Source organism: Bubalus kerabau, chromosome 15 (assembly GCF_029407905.1).
Source record: "Bubalus kerabau isolate K-KA32 ecotype Philippines breed swamp buffalo chromosome 15, PCC_UOA_SB_1v2, whole genome shotgun sequence".
Taxonomy (NCBI): Eukaryota; Metazoa; Chordata; class Mammalia; order Artiodactyla; family Bovidae; genus Bubalus; species Bubalus kerabau.
In genome coordinates this window covers 8,906,790-8,925,550 of record NC_073638.1, presented here as the reverse complement: position 1 = coordinate 8,925,550, position 18,761 = coordinate 8,906,790, and the positions used below count along the sequence as shown (strand labels likewise).

At 35.7% G+C, this 18,761-nt stretch overlaps 1 protein-coding gene across 1 annotated transcript in view; it reads left to right on the top strand.

Annotated features, from left to right (window-relative positions):
* Positions 1-18,761, top strand: part of CNTN5 (contactin 5) — a 649,216-nt gene that overhangs the window by 494,759 nt on the left and 135,696 nt on the right. Inside the window, exon 14 of the mRNA XM_055548167.1 lies at positions 5,847-5,967. Within this exon, the coding sequence (XP_055404142.1) occupies positions 5,847-5,967 (121 nt within the window). The remainder of the gene's footprint in view (positions 1-5,846; positions 5,968-18,761) is intronic.

Here is an 18,761-nt window from a genome sequence, read left to right as displayed (position 1 = left end):
AAATTCATTATACTAAAATTTAATTGTGTAATTATGTCCTGTATTTTCTTGCTTTGAGCTGATCATAATTCCCAGTCTTCATTTTAACTAAGACAGTAGACTGATCCTATAAATTTGTGCCATTTTGTTTATAATACCAAATGATGCAATTTGGATACCTACCATCTTGAGTTCATCAGTGAGTCATCAACTCATCTTTTCATCTTTAATCTATGTTACCAAGAAAAACTGTATGTATTTTTCTTAATACTTAACATTTTTAGAATATATGCTGAAAGTAAATACTAAGGTCCTAGAAATGGCACGGTAGAGCCATTTTTGCCTACTTTTAATCTTCAACGCACATTTTTTTTCTTGGGCCACACCTCCCAGTATGCAGGATCTTAGTTCCCCAACCAGGGATCAAACCCATGCCCCCCTGCATGGAGTCCTAACCACTGGACTGCTAGGGAAGTCCCTTCAATGCATTGTTGGATGCATTTAATATTTTATCATAATGGACATAAATGTTTTCATCAAAGAATATTTTGTCTAGTATTTTCTTCACTGGGAACAACTAAAATTTCTATTTTAGATAACATGTCCAATTAATTAAGCATGTGAGTTAACACAATAACTTCTTAAAAAATATATTAAACTCATATCACCATGAATATAAATCCCATTATATAAAGGTCTAAAACACTTGTAAAAAGAATAATAATGTATATGTATATTATCTCCTTATTGTGATAAGGTTCTTTTAGCAGATTATCCTCTGGGAAAAAGAAATATTGTTATCAGGAAAATATTTTAGATATTCAAGATTCTATGTCAATAACACTAATCATATCTAATAATTCATATCTCCTAGCTGATACCCAGTTTTCTGTGTTAGAAGATCTTTCTTTAAAATTACATCTCATAGAATTTGTATGCCATTCTCCTTTGTTTTATAGAGAGGAATGGTTCCTGAGTCTGTTTGGTGGGGGTTGGGGATGCCAGAAGTGCTCTATGTGAGCACATTGAGAAATTTATATAAACCTTAAATGATACCACAAAAACTGCCAATACCTAGCAGATTTCTGGCTAAGCCATTCAGCATGAATTCACTTTTTGTGAGAACACTCAAGTTATCTTGTTCAGACAATTAATTCCCCAAACCTTTTCAGGGTGCTTACTACATGTACAGCATTCTTCTAAATTCTGAAAAAAAAAAAAAAATGCTTTTTGAGTACCTTACACTTTTGAAGCATTTACTAAGAGTTCATGTGTGAACATTGTTTCATTCAATTCCCCTCAAACATGGTGAGAGACAGTGCAGCTATTATTATTTCAATAAAGTGCCTTTCCTAAAGTCTCATGGTTAGGAAGATGCTGAACTAAAGTTAGAATTCAGGTCTTCTTATTGTGAGTACAGTGGTTTTCTATAACAGAGAAAGGTGTGGGGTAACATACAACTAAAATAAGCCAGGCATTTACCAGAAAACTTACTATAACCTATGGAGAATGTTGATATCCAGTTCATTGAAGGAGTGAATACCAGTTAAAGAAATACTCCTCTTGGCTAAGAATGCATTATTGTGTCTTTTAACAGATAACATTTATCAAACATTTACTGTGTGCCAAACACACTACTATGAGCTTCACTTGCATTATCACATTGAAGCTGTGAGAGAAGCTCTGAGCAATAGATCAATTTTTCCAAGTTCAAACTTAATAAGTGGCAGATCAGGGACTCATGCAATTCTGTGTCATCCCTGAACCTGTGTATACTCTTTCAGCACCTTTTTCTGCTGTCTTCCTCCATAGTTTCTTCCTATTTCCCTTCTAATTTCTGTAAGAGGGAAAAAAGAAGAGGACAAGGAAGTATTGTCCGATACAGATAAGGAAGGAAGCAAGCCATTCATGTACTCTCTAGCTCACCTGATGACCATTGGCTGCCCTAGTGCCCAGCTCAGTTCTGGGAATGCCCAGAGGACCTCTGGAGTGACTTCCAAGAATGTCAAGTGGTAGTTCAGAGACAGGAACAGAGTGTTAATGAAGCAAAACTAAACAGGGGCAGAACTCACGAAGAAAGGCTTAAACAAGGGGGAGACACTTGAGTTGTGTCTAAAAGTATCTTTGCAGGCAAAGAAGGGAGAACAAGCTTCTGTAACAGAACAGGCTGAATTATGAGAGGTACTCCTGCATAGGAAGGAATGTGAGGTTAATGTGATAGAAGGACAGAATTCATCATAGGAAGTAGAATCATGCTCTGAAGAGCCTTCTGTTGAAACAAGGAGATTAGACTTTTCCTCAAGGCAGCAAGAGTCAACAGACACTCAGAACAGTGAAGCTAACCGTGCTTCCATTTTTAGGAAGTCTTAATTATCAGCCTTATGATGGGTGAGCAGGACACTTAGCCCAGGTGAATGCCAATAAAGAACTGGACTTGAGTGGAAGGATGACATTTCCTGTACTATTTCCGAATCATAAACAAAAGTTACACTGATCTAGCAACTGTTCGAATGAACTTATGTGACCAAGAGATGTAAATGACTTAGAAGTGTTACTGCTCCCACAGAGAGTGAACAGAGCCTCTTTCTTAAAGATCCCCCCTTATTCATCCATTCAACAGATGGCTATTGAGCGCCCACTCTGAGGTATGCCCTGTGCTAGATACACAATGCTTAGAGAGTTTTGTTACGACACTGGTTGCAAGGAAAGTTCTTTTGAAGCACCACGTAATGCGATTTGTTCATAAAGTGAAAGAAAACAGCAAAGAAAAAGGCAGGGTATAAAGCAAGTGTCAAAGAAAACAAGATAAGACAGAGTAACTCCTAAGAGAGAAAAGTGAAAATGAGCTTTAAGCTTAAGAAAGCAAACATCTGCTCTAAGTAACCATTTCATTAAAAGTGCACTAAATTGTGGAAGTTCTCTCCCAGGAACTGCATACTGTGGGTTGAGATTAAGTATAATAGGCTCCCACATGAATTCTTCTCATTACCTCTCATGAAAATCAGTGAATCTCCTAAAAGGGTAATTTAGCTTTAGTGTTCACCATTCATTTTACTTTTAATCTTCTCTGTTTAGAATTGTAAAAATATAATGCAGAAATAATCCAAAAGAGGAGGAATAGGCCCCATGAGTTGAAATGAGACAATTTCAACTCCTCACATAGTCTTAGCATTAATACATAAGTAATGGGCTGTAGAATTTTTATTCTTGATAGATGGTGATGGAGCTTCAGCCAGTTTCTAGAGTACTGTATGCTATTAATTGCAGGAATCAAGTAAAGGACAGGATAAGAAAGATAATCTATACTTCACTCTCCTGGATTCTTTGGACCTCTTTGTGATTTTCAGTGCAGTCTCTTCTTAATCCCATTAAACTTTTCTTTCACTATAATTTAACAAAAGAACAAAGGTTTCAAGACTTTTGTCCAAGACAAAAATAAATCAATTATTTGGGAAGAAAAATATCTGGAAATTTAACTTAATCACAGAAATGTGATTTTATGGAATAATTTTGTCAAAAATATAAGCCTGAACAACAACTTATGATTGTTACTTTTTCTATTGTTAAACTACCACCAATCAATTTGTGAAGCTGAAAAACAAGCAAGTAAAAAAATAAATAAATAAACAACTCCAAGTACAGTCTTTCAGAAGTGTTACTTCTGAGAAGAATAGTCCTCTATTCTTTTCTGGACCTCTCCTTGGCTTTTCCATTAAACATAGATTCTATTCTAGGTCCATGGTATGCACATTTATTCTTGACTAATTTAACTGGGTACGTATTAGGAAAGCATCTTAGAAATCCATGGGGAAAAGGATATTTCACACCTAAGATGGATCCATGCTATATAAAGTGGTAAAAGTATTTAAACTCTTTTATACAGAATTATAGGGCTTTCCAGGTGGTGCTGTGGTAAAGAACCTACCTGCCAATTCAGATAGATGGAAGAGACACGGGTTCAATCTCTGGGTTAGGAGGATCCCTCCTGGAGGGGTTGTACAGCAACCCATTCCAGTATTCTTGCCTGGAGAATCCCATGGCCAGAGGAGCCTGGTAGGCAACGGTCCCTGGAGTCACATAGAGTCAGATAGGACTGAAGTGACTTAGCATGCATAAACAGTGTTATAGTATGCAGATGTGAGACTAAGCTATGGCTTATGATGTTTACAGTTTGCTTTTGTTTCCCCAAGAGAAATCAAAGGTTTTACTAAGTGTAAATTTCCTTTTCAGATTTGAAAGAAATGAGCACTTAGTCTGGTACACATGAGAAAATGAAATTTGAGTAACAATTTTATCTAAGGAAAAGAATAGTGGAGGACATTCATTGGACAAATATCATATTTCTTGAAATAATTATTGTGACATTTTAATGCATTCTTACCAAGAAGCATTCCCTTGTAAATGACTGAACCAGACCATGTATTAACAATTATTTCATGAGAGAAAACTTCAATACACTTAGAAGCTCCTATCATAAGACTAATGGGAAGGGGAAAAAAAAACCAGAAATGAAATACTGGAAAGAAATGTCCTGAAACATAATATACAGTTAATTGATTGATTTAAAGAAATACACATCATTTGAGAGGTTAAAAACTTCCAATAACTTCTCACCCTGTTATGAATGCTAAGACAAAAAATAAAAAAACCAACAGATTTTCAGAAATTCCTCTCACTTTCATGAATTTTATATAGTCCATTAGTTTATTTCAAAATGAAGGCAAACAATTAAATTCATAAATACTCATCAGGACGCTGCCTTCCAAGGACAAACAAATCATTTTTTAAGATAATTCAACCATTCCATCAACAAATTAAAGATACCTAATCAGGGGTGTTTCTCCATGTCTTGCATTAGTCATTCTTTCAAGTGCCCATGAACGAGGAGTGTTGAGTTTTTTGAAGATGTCATTTCAAGCTGCATGCATGTACTCTCATTCCAGGGATTGTTTTTAATTGCAACATGGAAAGTGAAGAGCATATTGGAGTTTTGCTATGTCATTCTCTGAAAAGAATACCTCATGAATTGTGAATACCAGATCTTCATGAAAACGGGAAATTCATCTTTCCTGTTAAAGTAAATGAAAGACAAGATTAAGTAATGAAAGATTATACCCGACATCCTAAAGTATAGGATAATCACTGATTCCATGAACTAGTACAACTAAAACATAATCTCCTTGGTACTTATTGATCTCCTTGATATAACTGTTCTTCAACTATGTTCTAATCATTGTGCTCCCAACAAGGATCGGGTGTTTTGTGTCTTCTTCATGTTTTTTAATTGCTTTGATTAACAGAGATTCAGGCTGACCCTACTCCTGATGGTGGTGGTTGTGGAAGGAATAAATCAATCTCTGTTGAGTGAAAACATATAGCTTGGGCCCAGCACTCTTGCACCTAAGCACCACTTCATTCTGTTGCCTACAAAAGAAGCCATTCAATAAAGCCATGCAAAATAATCTTTTAACTACTGTCGCCTCATAATTCCACGAGTTGTTATTCCTTTCAATACTGCTTTCTTGCCACAAAAATAAGCCTGTCTCTGAATAGCAAAGCAATAATTTTTGTGCACTATTTTTCCTAAACTTTTAAAGATATGAATTTGTTTGTAAATATTTCTTAAATATTGTAGCTGCTAAATCATTATATGCAATATTAAATGTTCGACTGTGGTATTAGCAATTGTTGAAAACATAGTTTCCATGTGTTCCTTGAAGTGGAGCATGTTTGACTTCTGAAATGTCGTCAGATAAATTGTAAGGCCAAAAATGGGCCCTTTGACTGAATATGCAAAGTTTCCCTTAAACCACCTTGAACTAGGCAGATTTGCAACATTTTAAACTGGCACTTCATCCCTCTTTCAGCAAGCATCCTCTGCAGATTTAATGATCAGGAACATCCTTCTGATGCATGCTGGGAGATATGGCTGCAGGGTACAGACCACAGCAGACAGTGTGTCAGATGAGGCAGAACTTCTTGTTAGGGGTGAGTATGCTAATAGTGCAGTCTGAAGACATGATCACCATAAATTATCATACAAAGGAATTGAAATGCATGGACTTTGAGCACATCAATACTGTGCATTTTACTTTCGATTTTACAATATATGTCATTCTTGCTTAACCTTTTGCCTTTGAAACGATTATATGGTAACTTGCTCCTTAGAAACAGACAAAACCTACAGATCCAACTTCAGGTTCCCAAACACCTTTAGTACTAGGTGGTTACTAGGTGTTTACCCAACTTAATGCCAAAATGAAATTTTCAACAGATGAGTCACAAAGACCCTTGAACACTAGAGAAACAAAAATTTTGTGTGTATGTATATGGTTTTCCAGATGTAAAGCTACTGGAACCCCTAAGCATTTTTTCCCTCCACTAACCTCTAAATTCTGCTTCCTGAACAGGAAAACTGCATGCCTAATATAGTGGCATTTGCAATTGTTAAGTGACAAGGATTGTTAAAAAGTCTGAAAATGTCAACATACAGTCTCTCTGTGCAGAAATGACAGTTAAGTGGCTTCCAACTATGAGCAAGCGTGCCAAATTCTACAACCCTATGAAGCTATATCTTATTTGAATTAAGTAAATGCCTACAGCGCTAATTTCTTTTAGCACATTATTTGCCAGTTTGGGAAATGCCGCTCTAAGCATGCATTTTCTCTTTTTCTTTCTTCCTTTCTTTCTCTTTCTTCCTTTCTTTCTTTTTCTCTCTCTCTTTCCCTTTCTTTCTCTGCCTCCTTCATTCCTTTCTTTCTGCCTTTTTTCTCTTTTCCCCCCTTTTTTCTTTGTTTTCTTTTTTGTTTTCTATGGAAATACAATATATCTGCATAAAAATTTAAAAATATATATAATATATGTATAGGTATACAGCTCAAAGAAAAAAATCATAAAGTAATCATACCAAGAAATTGCTGTTTAAGACAAGAGCTAGAACATTACCAGAATCCCACCTCTTCCTTTTTGATTTCAAAAAAATCAAATTTGACTGGTGTGACTACTGCATGCTAAGACCCCTTGCATGATCTCTGCAAAGAAAAATTACACAGTCCATAACAAAACCTTGTATCTTACATTAATTTGTTTTACTCACTTGGAGTGTTTTCCAATCATAATTTTCAAGAATTCATTAATATTATAAAAATCTTGAGCAGGGAATACAAGGCCTATGTAAGCTTCATCATCTGTTTGAGTTGTATGTGTCACCCAAGGTTTATTGATTTGGGGTAGTGCATCTACATCTACTATTGGTCCAGGTAAAACATTGTTTTGAAACAGATGTGTATCTGGGTGAGTGGCAGCATGCTCATTTTTTGCGTGTGTTTGTTTCTATTCCGAAGGTTATTTGAACTCGTCTCGAAATTTATAAGAAGAATGTGTATCTGTATTACTCTATTACAAAACATCAACTTTTTAAAGTGCTCATCCTCTCATGATATTTCATTTAGCTAAAATTTGTCCTTTATGCCTGTCAAGTTACGAGGCTTATGGAATGGCAAACCACACACTGCAGTCAATTTTATAGAAAATTGCTTTCTTCTCTCACTACAGTCTGTTTTAGATTATGTGTATTTATTGTGTAGCACTTGCCTAGTAATTTAGAATGATGCTCCTAAAACTGGAGCTTTCTAAATGAATAACACAATTTAGAGGCTGATAACAAGAAGCCAGGTGTTATTACAGGGCTGTGAGGGGCATATTTAAGTGGCAAAGTAACATTCTGCTTTGTAAGTAAAATTAAACTCAACAGCATTTAGAATATAATTCAGGCTCGGCTTTTTTGTGTTCTGTTCTTTTAGCCTTTGGCTTTATGCCTAGGAGATGATAAAATGCAGAAATTTGGAATTATACTCAATAGCAGTTTCAAACAGGTTGCTATTGTCTGAATATTCATGCAACATTCAGCTCAAGCTTTCATTTGAAGTGAGTTGTTTTAAGTCACCAATTTTCTATTATATACTTGTATTATTTTTCTAAAACTAGTAAAAATAGCTTGCCTCTTCTGCCTGGTTGGTCTCAGACAGATTTAAAAGTTAAAGTAAAGGTTTTTTCTTTTTTTCTTTCTGAAGCTTCCTGGTCATTGAAGGAACTCAGATGCTTGAATATTGCAGCTCTTAATGTTGTAAAACGAAACTCAAAATAGTTTTACCCTGTCTTATTCTTTCTCCCACTCCTCCAACCATTGGTTTGTAAACTTGGGGCCTTCTGAACTATTGTTCAGGTGACAGGACCAAAGCTGAGCTTTCTAGATGAAGGTTTTCTAATGATGGTTACAATTTTAGCAGCAGAATCCTTAAAGCACACTTATTCAAGAGTGTCATAAAATGAGAATGGTAAAGACAATTTCACCATACTTCGTATAGGATACCTTCATTGTATGCTCAGAGAATGTGGGATGTTCTTAGCTAGCAAGGAATATGGTTTTATAACTCTGTAATTCTATTTCCGTGGAGACTTAGGGGACTAAACTATATATTCTCCTAGATAACCTAGGAGATTGTCTCCTTTCCCATTAGAGAAAGTCTATGAAATTCTTTTGCACATCTCACCAAATCCTGCAATTCTTCACCTGGCCCCACATGCACACTAGATTGGGGCTCAGGTGTGTGGCCCCAAGACCTCATCAATGCTTGTTTAGAATCTGAGCTTCCCCGACTAGAGCTGCTCCCTGCTTCTCTTCTCACGCACTGCTTGAAAGCTATCTTTCCCCCAAATGCTTGTTTCCACTGTTGTTTTATTTTGCTTGTGAATGTCAGTGCTATTATTCACCTCTATTCCACCATTATTATCATCCTCCAAAAATTGAATTTTCCCATAAATAATCATCTGAAGCATAAAATTGCTTGCTCTCATATACTTAATATTCAGTGAACCAGCCTTATAACAGCACCATGCATAATTTGGAGACCCATAATAGAAGTAATGAACTTAAAATAAGTTATTTTGCCAGAATATAAAAAGAAATTAAAGCCACACCTGGACATCTGTGCACAATTTAAGTCACTTATTCAAGTGTGATATAGCAACAAGAGAGAAAGTAAATCTAGATAATGCTACAAGGAACCTCTTTAAAGATGGATAAAACTGTATTATATTCTCCATGGTAAAGGAGATAGAGCATTAAGGGATAACCTCACTGACGGGAATACACAGTTTATAAAGAACTGATACTCCCAAGCATTATGCTGCTGCTGCTAAGTCACTTCAGTCGTGTCCGCCTCTGTGCGACCCCATAGATGGCAGCCCACCAGGCTCCGCTGTCCCTGGGATTCTCCAGGCAAGAACACTGGAGTGGGTTGCCATTTCCTTCTCCAATGCATGAAAGTGAAAGTGAAGTCGCTCAGTCGTGTCCGACTTCTAGTGACCCCATGGACTGCAGCCTACCAGGCTCCTCTGTCCATGGGATTTTCCAGGCAAGAGTACTGGAGTGGGTTGCCATTGCCTTCTTTCCCAAACATTATGAGAGGTGACCAAACACAGCATAAAACACAACAGAGAAAGGAGTATTAGTTTTTTGTTATTTTATTTTACAAACTGACTGTCAGAAATGTTTCCCAAAGAGAATATAAGGGTAAGAAAGTATCACAGTTTAAAGAATAAAATGTGTTTAGCTAAACTAACTGGGAACCCGAGCCTGAGCTCTGTCTATTCTGCCCTCAGGCAGAGGAAATAATAAAAAATGCACTTCTTCATGCAAATTTTTATTCAGATTGCTCTGTTATTAATGCAAAACAGTAGATCAAGAAACTCTTGGCATAGTCAAAGACAATCCACAATCTCCTAGTTCTTTCTGAATGCACTGCCTGTATATCCTCTTTCCCCCAAACTTGGATGACAAGTTTTCTTCCCTGAATTACAATTTACAAGATGACTATGACTTGTATTAAACTGAATTTGCGAAGAAAGAATCTACTTCAGGACACAATTTATTGAGAAAAATCTGACTGCTTTGAACTATTCATTCCTCCTTCCGTCTATCACTTTTGATTCAACCTGGAGTTCAGAATGTCTTTCAATCTTACTTGCTTCAAACATCTCATCAGTTCAACTCCATTTATTATTTCCAATATTTTTCCTTGAATATTTTACCTTTAGTCTCTGCTGGTCAACCTTGTCACTTTTTATTTCAAAACAGAAGCTATTAAGAATTTGTTATGCCTATTAAAAAAGTCACAGCATTTGTTGATAATTTTCTGTTTATTTATTCACTCACCCATTCATCTGGCACCTGCTCTGTAGCAAGCCCTGTTACAGAATAGAAACAGATGAAGATGCCACGATCTCAGCCCTCTGTGTGAGACCAAGTGACTCTCTATCCTTTTGTCTGCTAGTGTGAGAACCACCTTTGGGAATGGGGTGAGAAACACCAGTGAAGGAAGCTCCCTAGATAACCTACATCTTTTAGGGGAAATAATGAAATGCTATGAAAATCCACAGGCATAGCTATAGGATTGACTTCATAAATTGTGGGTTCTGGTGCAAAATGAAAATGCAGAGTCCTTCATGCAAAAATTTGACAAGAATCTTAAGACAGTGACAGCAGAACATTAATCCAAGTATAGGGACCTTCTAAGACAGGGACCCTGTGTGACTGCATAAGTAACACAGCATGAAGTCGTCCAGGCACAGCATTAAATTATGTATGAAGCTACAGGAACAAAAGGACTTCAGCAATGGGGAGGATCAGTTATAACAAAGTTGTTTTAATGTGTTTGCTCATCTATAAAAATAGCATATCAAAGCCTCCTCAGAGGTTTCATCAGCTTTTTATACAAAAGATCATTTTTTATCATTCTACCTCAAGAGCCTTATGTTTTGAAAGATTTTGTTCATTATGTTGAAGTAATCATTAATTTATATTTCTATTTAAATTTTCACTAAAATCTTTTATCATGAGGTAGCCAGTGTTACAAGACTAGATAATTTCACTCCGCTGCTGCTACTGCTGCTAAGTCGCTTCAGTCGTGTCTGACTCTGGGTGACCCCATAGACGGCAGCCCACCAGGCTCCCCCATCCCTGGGATTCTCCAGGCAAGAACACTGGAGTGGGTTGCCATTTCCTTCTCCAATGCATGAAAGTGAAAAGTGAAAGTGAAGTCACTCAGTCAACAGAAAAAAAAAAAAAGAGGATTTACATTTTAGCTAGTTGTGAAGTGTTATCTGTTTTGTTTTCAAATAGTTAAATATAATCTAAAGATACCAGTTACCATCTGATGGAAACCAACTTGGAAACTTTGATTAAATACTCTCCAGATTGTCTCCAAGATATACTTTTCAGTGATCTTCACCAGCAAGAGAGAAAAATTCTCAAGTTTTCTGCCTTTTGTCCTTGGAGAGATACAAGTGCACACTATCACTTTTCCAAATACAAAAGGAAACTCAAGCTCAGTGAAAATTTTGAATATATTTCTTATACATGTAGGTTTGAGAATTAACCAGTATTAATGTGCTCTGTCTTTATAGCTCTCAAAGCACTACCCTTTTGAAATGTGTAGATTCCAAATTGATATAAATGTATTTTACCATCTGACCACTACTAAACTTTCAGGCTTTAAAATGCACAAGTGTTTGGCACAACTATCCAGAGTTTTGCACAGTTTTCCTTTTCTACCACTAATCTCATATGAAATGACAGGTTTGAAGTTTGCACAAGCCTTCATATGGAGTAATGTCTTGGAATCAAAAGAGTCTCCAGGGAAAAAGAAAAAGAGCTATAAATCACAAAAAAACAAAGCTGGGTTTGATGATGTACTGGTATTTGAGGCTCAAAAGAACAATAACAAATGCTTTCAGTGTAATTTTAATATTAATATTAAACAAATTTGCCAATAATTTCTACTTTAGAACAGAATAGAAATTATTCAGTTAATATATTGGTTTTTCCAATATTTAAAAAAGCTTTAAAATTGAGATATAAAATAAAATGTCCTCATCTAAAAGAAAATCTAATCTAATTCATTGCAAAGTCTTATTGGAATATCCTGTATAGCATTGTGGGAATTTTAGATCACTACTGTCTGTAGTGTTGGGTAAGGCTTTTTAAATAATTAATGCATACAAATCACTTGCTTAGACATTTTCTACATTAACTAGTTTGATTGACACCTATACAATTTCTCTTACACGCTGAATAGCAGCTTAGTATTTTTCTCTTGTACTTTTCATGTGGTTGCTTGCTAATCTGTGGAACTCTAACAACTGACTAAAAAGTAACATTTTTGACTGTGGATTTTCTGGGCAACATTTAGTTTGGTTTACTGAAATGATAGTTGACTGAAGTGATTTGATCAAATGACCAAATGCTTGCCACAGTTATACATAAAATGAACAAGTGAATTGTCACTGTATATAGACAACCAATTGAAGGAGACTAAATTTCTTATATTTAGCCACTCAACAAATATTGAGTGCCTGCTGGAAGCCAAGTTCTCTTTTAGGAACTGGTATTTCCATCAACTGACTTGGACTTTCTGGGGAGCATTTTGCTATTTTGAAACAAGTACATTGACTTCACTCTTCTGTTTTAAGAAAAATCTAATCAAATAGGTTTTATATCACATGTATTTCTGAATCACAAATTGAAAGGTAATCACAATTCACTGTGTATTTTGCTCCACAAATCTTACGTGTTTTTTTATGCATCCATCCTATTATAAAAATGACATTTACTATTACTTCTCACTTAGTAAACTTGTTGAAGCAAGTTCTTGGTATGTGGGATTATGTTTTAGATGCTGATTTTATTTATTGTTTAGTGAGTACCTACTATATGCTGAGACAGTTCTAGTGTGCAAGAAGGATAAGTGGTGAGGCAGGATTGGTTATAAGTGCCTTCTGATGTCATGGGAAATAACTTACCTTTTCTGCCATAGATTATAGTTAGTCATTAAAGGACCAAAACTGGAAAGGCATGTAATTAGATATGCACTTCAAGAGGATCATTCTGACAAAGCAGGGGATGTTTTAGAGGAGCATGAGACCAAATGGGAGACCATGGCAATAATCCTGATAAGAAATAAGAAGGGTCTGATAAAACACAATGGTAATTGAGATGGAAAGAAACACACATACTAAACAGCTAGGAAGGAGACAAGATCTACAGAACTTGGTGGCTCACCTTATGCAAAAATGAGAATAGGAGGCCAGGATAAATCCCAGTGGTAATGCCAGGACCACGGTCTGCTTAGACCAAGGCAGTTCCAGGTTAAACTCGGAGAGCCAGCATAATTATTGATGAAGTCCTTTCTCTCAAAATTGTCCAGGTTTAGATGATAAATTAAGTGGCCATCCTAGGAAGAATGATCATGCTTTTCAATTTATCTGGAAGATAAGGAGACAGGTGAATTGGGGGGTGAAGGAAGAGCAGTTAAGATAAGGCTGTTCAGAGAGAAATACCCAGTAAATAAATAGATTTGTGGCTACGGAGATCAGGAGAGAATAGGGTTGAGCTGAGATGTAAATTTCAGCATGATGAGATAAAAATGAAATTGCAAAGACAGCATGTGAAGAATGAGATGGAGAAGAAGCTCAAGACAGAAACTTCAGAAACACTGACGTTGAGGAAGAGGACGAAGCTACAAGAAGATTGGGAAGTAGCTGCCAGACAGAGCAACTAAGTGGAAGATCAAAAAAACCAAACCTTAGGGACGGGAAAAGGAAATTTCAGAAAGGAGAAAATAGGCTTCAGTGTCAAATGCAAGTAAATCAAGAACAAATAGATACCACTGGTTTGAGCAGTTTTAAACAATTGATGACCTTTGCAAGGGCAAATTTAGTGTAATAATGAAATCAGAGTAGGTAGAGAGAAGGTAAGTGATAATGTATCCAAAGCTGTGCAGTATCTTAAGGAAAGTGTAAGGTTTGAAGTCAGACAGAATGTTTCACATCCCCATAAGCTCTTACTAAGTAAGTGTGTGACTTTAAGCAGGTTGCTCAAATTTAGCCCTTTACGTGGCAGAGGGCTTCCCAGGTGGCACAAATGGTCAAGAACCCGCCTGCCAGTGCAGGAGACACAGAAGACCAGGGTTCGATCCCTAGGTCGGGAAGATCCCCTGGAGGTGGGGCATGACAACCCACTCCAGTATTCTTGCCTGGGAGAATTCCATGGACAGAGGAGTGACAGTCCATAGGGTCACAAAGAACTTAACACGACTGAAGCGACTTCGCACGCATGCACAATATGTAACAGGCACTGTGTTACAGCTGATTATAAGCAACTTATGTCCCCAACATGAAGGAACATTTTTTATAATATAATACAAACAGTATGATTACAGATATATGAGCAGCACATTTTGCTTTCTGATCATAAGCTCTATTGATAAAATAGCTAATATTTGTTAAGTTCTTCCTATATGCCAAGAACTGTGCTAAAGTATCTCTATGAATTATTTAATTTTATACATCTAGAATGTCCTATAAAAACAATATGAGAAGGTTACTATTTTTAGTTCCAATTTGCAGATAAGGAAACTAGCCTCAGAGACAAATACCCTCAGGAATAGAAAGCATCAGGCAATAATAGATCTCTTTCTAAATGATCTCTCCTTGTTCTCTCATTTTAAACTTTCTTCCAATTGCCCCAATTATTAAGCAAGGAAAAAATTGCCAATTGCTTTTTTTTTTAATTTAAATTTATTTATTTTAATTAGAGGCTAATTACTTTACAATATTGTATTGGTTTTGCCATACATCAACATGAATCTGCCACGGGTATACATGTGTTCCCAATCCTGAACCCCACCTCCCAGCTCCCTCCCCATACCATCCCTCTGGGTCATCCCAGTGCACCAGCCCCAAGCCAATTGCTTTAAAAAGTGCCTGACCTTGCGCCCACTGGTGGTTGCTATTCTTTCAAAGCTTTGATGTTCATTGTTTCTCATCTACCTATGGGTGAATTATGTTAAGAGCCTTGAAGACAAAACAACACAAAACAAACAAACAAACAAAAATGGTCTTTGATGTTCAAAAGGATGTCCTTAAGGTCACCAATATTGGTTAGCTGAAATATTGGAAGTACATTTAATATGTCTGTTTATTTGTTTGAATTGTTTGGAAATGTCATCCTACCTACTTTTCATATACTTTATGTAGACACAGCCTAAATCAACCACCAGTTGGTTTAGGAAACCTAACCTTTTGAACCTAAACTTTCTGAAACCTAACCTTTTTATTTCCCTGAATGTATTGTTTTCTATGAATTTTACATAAATTGTTTTAGCATGTCTTTTGAGTATTGGGGAGTAATTTGTTTTCAGGGGAAGCCCAGAATAGTTTTGCAGGGCATATACATTATTACATGGCCCTTTTTTGGTATCCACATGTGGAATCCAAGTTCCAAGCAAAAATTGTGCTGAATGTCAACACAATGACTTGTCATATCCCCAAAGAAGTTAATACAAAATTGGTAAGTTCACTTCAGTTTCTATCCCCAAATCTTGTTTTATTTCAGTTTATATTCCAGAATACTCAATTCTTAATTATTTTCTTGATTTTGTGTAACACAATACAACATATAGCCTGGACTCTGAATGATTCTTCATTAATCCAAACAAAATCCATGCAGCCTGAACAGAGGGCTAACACTGATTGGAAGAAACTTTTACTGCAAATTGGATTTTGTCCTCCCAAACACCTGGCAAAGGTAATGTTTCCATTTCACTACTCCTTAATTTGGAATTACAAAGGCAATTAGCTCTCTAATGAGTTAGAGCAAGTGAGGTGAAAGAGTAGGGATGAAACTGAACACCAGATGAGTAAAAAAAGAAAAAAGAATAAGTCACTCATTCTTGATAAAAAAATCTTTCAAATTGATGTTTTTTTTTTTATTTTTTCTATTTTTTCTAAACTAAATTATGTAATACATGTTGCTTAGTACTTATGGAGAAAATCTAATTTAATACATTATATGTAAGGATTTGCAGTCATGAGTACATGGGTTCCTATATTATAGATTGAGTATATCAGTAGATTTTGCCTTTGGAAATTTGCGAATCATTGATAAGGTACCTAAAAAACTGAGAAGGAAAGGAAAAAATAGTTTCTACTTTTACCAAAAAAAAGCAGTTTATTAAAGCAGAGAATTACCTCTACAGAAGTCAAAGTGGTCAAGTATTGAAAAGCTGAGACGTGAAAATGACAGCTGCAAGGTTAATTATTGCTGTGAGAAAATAAAACTGCATAAATTCAAAATGTGCAAAAAGTAGTGGGAAAAGATCTGCTGTACTTGTGCTGTTTGGAAAAAAGATCTTTGGGCAACTGTGCACTTAATGCTGGTGCACTGTAAATGTTTGCTGAATCTCAATAGCCCAACTTAAAGATAACTCATGTTGTTTAAAATGGCTGTGATAGAAGCCAGGTTACCCAGCCCATACATTGAGGCATTCTAAAAATAACCCCAGGCCAAGATTTAGATCTAACTCTATCTCCTGGATAACTGGAGGCAAGTCATTTTACCTCTTCCAGATTCTTCATTTGTAAAATGGGGACATAATATCCAATTTGCAGATTTAATAGGAAAATGAATTGAGATTTCAAGTGGTGGAATGCTTTTCAGAAAATGCAAGACACTGTTGCTGATATTCTTCACTAGATGAAGAATATGTTTCCCTAATCATTAAGATTAGGGAGATGAATCATTGTTCTTCATGGTACCTATAAACAAGAAAATGGTCTACATTTATCCAACAGGCAATCCTATCTGATTATACACTGATGAAATATCCCATAACTTTATGATTGTTCTGTCCATCTTGTTCAATTACACTTTGATAAGCATTCCAAAGGTGAGTGGGAGCATTTTGGTTGCTTCTTCTTCCTCAGGGCCAAATTAGCATGTTTTTAAGCCTGGCATAACTGTGTTCTCTGCAGGTTTACTGTCATTAGTATGAACTGTGAAATACCGTTAGGACCATCTCAGTATACTCAGTTAACTGAGTCGATGAAACTTTACCTCACTTCCCAGAAGTGGATTGCTTATATTAGTGTGTTTTTTTGCATTGTAGATTCCATTGTAGGGTGCTCCACCTTTGAGCAAACTGCAATAGCTACCTTAGTGTACAAGAGAATTTCCCATGTGTGAAACAAATACTAAAGAGGTTGAAGTACAGTTACACAAAGTCACCAAGAGGCTAAGCCTGAATAAAAAAAAGTTAAATGCACAAATTATATTTCATTCTAGAAAAGATGTGTAGATCAAGCTATAATAGAGGCCTAAGATTACTGCTTTTCTACCAGTGACAATCATCACTACCTGCCTATCTAAAAGTAATCAGCTTGATAGCATATGAAATGAACCCCCCAAAAATATTATGTTGATTTATATCATAGTCTTTAATATTTTAAGAACATAAATATTCATTATATAAATGTTTACATGGAATTTTGCATACTTTTATTTGGCAATGAAGCAATGCAAAAATTGAAGTAAAAAGCCTTTATAAACACCCTTAAGGACACTAAAAGATTTGGAGTTACTTGTGAAATAAGTACTTTGATTTTTTAAATTGAAAACAAATGGTATGAATGGTTTTCAAGTTCCTCTGGAATTATGTCTTAGCTTTTAAAACATTCTAGGTCAAAAGTACAGAATTTCAAACAAAGGAATTTTTTCCTAAATCACATAAGTTAACAAAAATTAATCATCTATACTAAATTGTCAGCTTTCTCGTTTGTCAATGTTCTAATTTGGTTAATTCTAGTGCACATTGATCACTGAAAAATATGGCATAAAACAAGTTCAGGCAGTTATTGGTTCATATAATTATTTTTTTGTGCCAACTCAAGAAATAAGACTGTATTAGTAAGCTTCATTTGAAATACCTAATCTCTGTTTCAAAGAGATTTTATTACCTGGTCTGTGTGTATCAGTAAATCAAAGCTCACATATTTGTCTCACAACCTCAGTTCACAGAATGTTAAGTCAAGCTAATAAGAAGCATCGATCATACCCACTGAATGAGATAGTCTGCATTGCAGACACTCTCCCGTAATCCATTCATTATATGGAACATCTGTTACAAATTATCCAACCTCCAGGACTGCTCTATTTAAGCGCTTCTGCAAAAGCCCACTGTCTCTATCTCTCCTAATGAATTACATGGTGGCATAGGGATTGCACCAAGTTCACTGTCACCGTATGACAATAGTCTTTTTTCAATCTGTGCTGGGCTCTAATGGTACATTTCATAGTGATAAATATCTTCTTACAGTTGTAGAACAAAAAAAAAAAAAAAAAAACCTCAGATAAGCAAATAATCATCAAGAAACCACTAAGACAGTTCTTACTCCATTATATCTCAACCATTGCCCAATAAGTTAAGCACTTAGGAAGTAATACTTATTCTTTTCTAAGTCCTAAGGGGCCAATTGATTTGCTCAGTTAGTTAAAATGTAAAACTAATGACCCCCAGATACATGTTTGTCAACTTTTGTTCACTTCCATGGCTGTGAGACATGTCCCTGGTCTTAAATAAATACCTTGTAGAACAAGTTGTTGGTATCAAGGAACATCATGAAAGAAAATCTAAATATAGTCAACTCTCTGTATCTGTGGATTCTGTATCTGCAGACTCAAAAACAGTGGATCAAAAATATTGGGGGGAAAATATCTTAGAAAGTTCCAAAAAGTAAAAATTAAATTTGTTGTATAGGTAATTATTTACATAGCATTTACATTGTTTTTACAAGTATTTGGATAGCATTTAGATTTATTACAATTAATCCAGAGAAGATTTAAAGTATACAGGATGATTGTGTAAATTATATGCAAATATTATACA